This window comes from Opisthorchis viverrini, assembly GCF_000715545.1.
Source record: "Opisthorchis viverrini unplaced genomic scaffold opera_v5_38, whole genome shotgun sequence".
NCBI lineage: Eukaryota > Metazoa > Platyhelminthes > Trematoda > Opisthorchiida > Opisthorchiidae > Opisthorchis > Opisthorchis viverrini.
Genome location: NW_008751695.1, coordinates 731609 through 738000, shown reverse-complemented (window position 1 = coordinate 738000; position 6392 = coordinate 731609). Strand labels below are relative to the sequence as shown.

At 41.9% G+C, this 6392-nt stretch overlaps 1 protein-coding gene across 1 annotated transcript in view; it reads right to left on the bottom strand.

Annotated features, from left to right (window-relative positions):
* T265_02922 (hypothetical protein) overlaps positions 1-6034 on the bottom strand; it is a gene marked incomplete at both ends in the record, with an annotated part of 18778 nt that extends 12744 nt beyond the window's left edge. Inside the window, 2 exons of the mRNA XM_009167286.1 lie at positions 3752-3897; positions 5855-6034. Of these exons, the coding sequence (XP_009165550.1) occupies positions 3752-3897; positions 5855-5869 (161 nt within the window). The remainder of the gene's footprint in view (positions 1-3751; positions 3898-5854) is intronic.
* Positions 6035-6392: the final 358 nt, after the last annotated feature.

Here is a 6392-nt window from a genome sequence, read left to right as displayed (position 1 = left end):
CCGGTCGGTCAAGGCCTCCCTCTTTCTTGGAGATGGTTGTTCCATTCTGATGCTTCATGCGGTTGGGGTTGAGGGTTCAGTATTCGAAAAACGCTCCAAAGTATTCAGCCCACCGGTCAAGGCCTCCCTCTTTCTTGGAGATGGTTGTTCCATTCTGATGCTTCATGCGGTTGGGGTTGAGGGTTCAGTATTCTCAGGAAAAACGCTGAATGAGATTGGACGGTACACACTGAGATAGTGGTGTGTTAATTGACGGTCTAACAGTGTAGTAGTTTCGATTGACGGCTGGGTTTAGACGCCACACCACAATCAATCTAATAACAACTCCTCTGAGTTTCAACTTTATGTATCGAGAAGAGCAGTTACTGCTTCAGACGCAACTTGGTGCCCCGGTTTACACACTCTGATTCATATCCATTGTATCCTATATTTATTACATTTCACGTCGATCTTATCTTTCAAGAAAAATTTCCTTACTCTGCCACATAGCGTTTTCACGGATACCTCCTTTTTCTCGTGCCGTGGCACAAAAATTGAAAATGATGGAAACTGACTATTCAAGCTGTTTTGTTCACAAGACACCTCATTGCATCACGTGCTCTTTAGATATGCAGGATGGCAATTGTATCATTCAAGTTGAAATCAGCCGTCAATACGATACTGAGATTAACGGTTATCAGTTCTCGAGAGAGCTATATTCTTTAGGGAATCGATCGCATGGTCACGAAGATATCACTTACGCGTATTCTGTAGAATATAGCCCGTTCGCCCAGACCTTCCATCCGCATTTGTATGATAGCCCGGAAAGCAGCCGCGGGTTGACTAGCTATGGCGAATTCATCAAGCCGTACGTGATAATGACCTTGTGGGTTAAAACTAGTTTCCAGTACAATAGCGGGGCAATATCGTTATTATGTTACCAGTATTCCAGAGTACTGTTATGGTAAAAAGGATATCACAGACACTTTCAACAGTCTCGTGGGAGTCTTCTTGTGTAAACAAACACATGAGGTCCAAAATTGCGAGGAGTTGATCGTAGTGGTTTGGATGCGACGGCGGTGCTGCTAGCTGGAAACTATCTCGCAAGGCGTGAGTTGGTAATCGGTCAAACAATGGTTTCGTTATTTGTGCCAAACATTTCGTCAGTCTATAGTGAAGGCAGTTGGAAAAGTGCGGATTTGTGCTAATGGGGTTCAGAGAGTTAAGGACGGTTTTCACGGTGATCTCAGCCTCTGTCAAGGACCTCGGGAACACTTTTGTTCCTGAAGAACTGCTAGCGCGCTTTCAATTACGATCATACTTGCAGAGAGTTTGCAGTCAGAAAGCATTTCAGGTGGAAGATACATCTATAATGATGTTCCAAGTCATCGGGTTCCACCATCATTTGTGGCTCGGAGTATGCGTATCAGAGGGTAGACTGATGAAAAAAGCCTTTCAAGCTGCTTGAGAGGAAAAAGTGCCCACTTTTCTGCAGAAGTGTCTCCTGTAAGTTGATTGCAAATACATTTAGTTGATGATGGGGTTTTCTTTATGTCTAAGAATTTGATACTTATTTCGATAGAACTTGTAGTTGAGCCACCTTTTACGTCGTTGACCTAATTTTATGGGGTCTCATTCACAGGAATGGAGCATATGTCCATGCTATCTGAAGTTCGTCTAGAATAGATCAGCATCTATGTATGGCAGTATGATACCTTTTCAGTCTTTCAATAACGCTACCATAATAATTTCCGATAAGTCCTTTTTTATAGATTTACGGCTGTAGGACGCAACCAGCCTGCAAGTGTGTGTTTAAAAATCTTGGTAAATATCGATTGCTTTGTACACTTGGTCGTTGTCCGACGCGTCAGGCTAACACTGGCATCGTACTAATGTGTCGCCTGTTTACATTTTGATAACCGCACTGTTGCAGCAGTGGTGACACGCTCGCCTGGCATGTCAAATGTCCGGAGTAGAAAACCCGGAACAACCAAGGTGGGAGGCAGGCCCTGGCGACTTAAGGCGCCGTGACGAACTAACCCTAGTGGACTATCTTCGTCTCACGTCCGTTCTGGAAAAAATTACCCAATATGTCCGTGGTGGTCTCGATAGGGAGCATCTGAGAACAGGTGCGACGAATACGGTTTGTCTGAAAGCACATGCACTTGGATGTCCAGCGTCTTGGTCAACAGTTTCAAAAGGCCTATGCACCCGGGATTCGACGTCTTCATTCTTATCCCAAAATGGCATCCGTAGGTGAAGGATTCCAAAATACACTAAAATTTCCTGGGTGTGCTTTTGAGTGAGGTAATCCAAACGGAACGGTCCGTTAACTAACCGAGGAGAAATTTGACCTGGTTTGAAAGTGCTTGCCAAGGGAATATAAACTACTTTAAACACGTTCAGTTCGCTCAGAGGTGACAGTATTTTACACAATGTAATGCCAGCACTGCTTTGAGACTGTCAGTACACGAGCTCATGTCATTCTGCAGAAAGGCTTATAAAGAGACGATTATGGTGCACGAACATTCTGCAGAACAGTGCTAACATCTGAAAACATCTTCCGTTCATTGAAATGAACATTAGTTTATTTGAAAATCACTGGTTTCGGTGGCGTCTACTTTCGCAATATTTGAATTTTTCGCAGCCAGTTAGCGAAATATTCATTTGCTTGACTTCCGCTTGGCTAGTGTCCTTGAAGTCATACGATCGGTTCATCTCCTTCATGTGAACAAAGCGCATAAATTTGACATCAAGTTCCTCATGCTGGTCGATCCACTTGTTCGTTATCTCGTTGCCTCTGAAGATACTGCCTTCCTTTTTCAGAACAGGTGGCACCACGGTTAATGCTTGAAGTTCTCAATAAAGACTGAACTGTCAGCATGATACTAGTTCACCAGTTTTAACCTGGTTCGGAATAAACGAGTGTGGTGGTAACAAAGCACAAAACTTTCAAGGGGATTCTCAATGAACTTATGTCACGATAACTCAGCAAGCACGGGAACATTTTCTTACAAAAAACCGCTGACAAACAACTGCGGTTGTCTCATCAAAACATAAACAAAATTACGTTTTTCTCTGGTCGACAATGTAAGAATCGAACTTCATTTACGGTGCAAAATGGGGGGGGGGAATACTATTGATGCAGTCGCAAATAGCCTATCACTCCAAACAACCATAGAGGTTTGAAGGTTTGCAAAACCCAACGATTTTGTTTTGGGTAGGAGAGAAAAGACGCATTCGCGGGGAAACCTTGTACCCAAGGTCAGATTTTCCGCTGGAACTATGACCAGGTGACAAGGCAACACAAGTTTATGAATAAGAGTCCAATTTCAATGCCAATTCCAACGTTTCCTCGCGAGTTAATAGGCCATTACCAGCTTGACGCATACGCAGCTAGATGGGGAAGCAAAATTACGCGTTTGTCTGGATTATACTCTAACCCCTGCACAGCAAATTCAGGATGAGGATAGCTAGTAATGATCACGATACTACTAGAGTAAGTGGTTGGTCTTCTGAAAAAGTGCACATCGGTTTATAATATTTCCTAATCCTACGTAACCAAAGGTTTGTTATACAAACTGCTTTGCTCAAAATTTAGGCGATGATTAGTCTCTATAGTTGGTGTTCATGGCGAATTCGCCATGTGGACATAAGTCAAAGGAATGAAAAAATCCAACATTCAGTGCTGAAACAGCCAGAAGTGGATCATATAGTACTGATATGAAACGGTCAGTTAACATGCCATTAATAATTTACCCCAACTACTTACCTTGGAAGAACTGCACAAGGAACGCGGCCTATCATGCCTTCAATAATGCTGTCCGATGGGTCACCGAATGTGGTTGTTACCACACGTTCACTTGAATGTTCCAGAATATTCGGGTCATTCATTCCAGACCCTCCGATAATACCCACCTTTGGATTCGATGTGATTTGAAATGAACAAATGATCAGGTACCTTGATACCGAAACAAACGGTACATGGAAACTCACAAAAAGATTCAATTTCTCGGTGGAAGTAATGTAAACTTAACTTCTGAAGAGAACTTGGCGTTATATGTTTCGACACACCATGGTTGAATATTGAGGAAATGAAAACAAATACTTCATACGCTATCTTAGGTACTTACAAATGGCGCATAATTACGGTATTTTTTATGCTGAAAATAGGTCAGGACACTGAACGAAGCGATTCGTACAGGGAGAGGAACGTGCCGTACACTGAATTTTGCACAAACATGTTTAGCTTCAGTTTATTTCAGTTCATCACTATCCATATTTGATTATTTTGGCTTATGACTTGTTTTCAGGTATAGGCTTTGTTACCCAGTGATAAGAAACGATCCTTTATATGTAATCCATGTTTACAATGTCCCGTTCTGTTTTTATTCACGCTGGTAAGTGTACCTTCTCTGAAACTAAAAAATCAGGTCCTAGTACCCCGCACTCGGTTTGTATTGTTGTGTTTCTCTCATTTTTATCCCAATAAATACTCAGGACCATCATGAAACCGTGGCAAAGGCAACAAATGTCTCAGCAAATTTGAGCCACGACATTCGAGTTGTGGCTGCATTCAACTAAGATTTCTAGCCACTGTTCACATTTAGACGAACCTGGTCATGACATATTGAAAGAGCTTGCAGTTTTCTCTTCAACCATACACAAGCATGACACCAATGCTAACATACCATGTGTGGTCACATGCGGCCACAGAGTCGTCCAAAATTCGCAAAAGAGTGTTTTACAGAGTCAGATTTAAAAGCTTCCAAAAGGTGTCTTGGAGTTTTTTGGACCGCTGAGAAGTTTATATTTCATGACTTCCACTCGAGAGCTTTTTTTCAGTTGAACTGGTGTTAAATCCGTAGTTATCTTCATTCAATTTTGCAGTGAGGTAACCATTGAGAATTGCGAAATCTTCGTTACAAAAATTACAGGGCTGCCGCAGAACTGAACTCTTCTCTGTGAACATTCTGATATCAAGAGAAGGAAGGTACATTTTCATGTACAAAATGGTTGACTTTACTCGTGGTGCGTGTGAAGTCGTCAGCTTGTAGAGAATTAGGTTTCTCTGTTGCGTGTATTTAGGAGGCTACCTGTGCGAGAGACTGTGACAGCAATTCAAGTTAAGTGGTAGTAGAATGGCTCATAGGTACTGCAGTCGAAAGAGCTTGTTCAAAATCACAGGGCAGTGCCTTGCAGCCTGTGCTCTTGGGTTTGCGTGAGTTATTCATTTATCACCAGCAGGCCGCAGTGAAACAGTGTGATGTAACAATACGTACTGAATAGAGTACTAGCACCGTCCGTCGAATTTCTGCCGAATAGGTAGCATACAAATCAAGTTCTATGCAGATTGGTCACGACCCCAAGTGTGAAGGAATTGTGTTGTCATTTTTTCAAGAAGTATATTAAGTTCGAACTCGTTTCATTCTTATCGCGTGTATCAGATGTTCGCTTTCGTGCAAACCTATTCAGTTTCAGTGGTTTCTAGAGGATTCCCTTGAGAGAGCAGGGTGATGATGTAGCCATTTTCCAGATATTTTACTAATATCAAATGCGTTCAATAAGATGAGAAAAAGACTCAGTAGATTTTTCAAATTTCAAGAATCAGGCGTATAACTATTTAGCTAACTATTTATTCCTACTTAGATAGGCAGCCAATAAAACAAGGTTTATCACGGTGATCAATGCACCAACAAGCATCTATCTCACGAAGTCAATACTGCATTCATTTAACTCCGAATGAACTCACAAACTCCTAATTGTCCATTAAACTGCTAGCGTCTTGGAGCAAGTTTAGGGTGATGTTGAAACGCAAAACCAATCCCGAATATTTAACGACTCACTCCTGATAAAATTTGAACAGAAAACTAACTTTGACTTTTCCCATTGATGTACAAATGATATCAGACCCAGCTCGGATAAAATATTGATAGGTAGCAGATGTAAGCGACCGAAAAACCTTCCAAAAGTTCAAAAACAGTGGCGCTGAAATGCAAACGAAAAAATGACTTTGGTATTTAGCTGACCAGAAGTTCACATCCTAATCTTCAATAGTTGATTTCTTGAGTCGATGTTGATAACATATTCTTAGTTTTGTTCGGGTACTATCCGAACAGCCATGATGCGAGTCTATCTTCCATAACTCCAGCTTGATATCCCATGGCTTTTACGGCCCATTCGACAACTGAGTGGTACCGGCTGAGTACCTCTTTCAGGCTGATCTGAGCACTTCCGCGTTCGAATACTTTCAAAAGCTACACCTTTCATTGGGTAATGCACTGCCAATCCTTTGTTCCAGGTTAACCAGTCGTTGTATACACACTTTGAATCCGATACGAAGGAACTTCCAATATTGTTGAACACCAGTATCATGTTGTGGTTGGGCTGTGAGAAGAAACCGTGTTGGTATT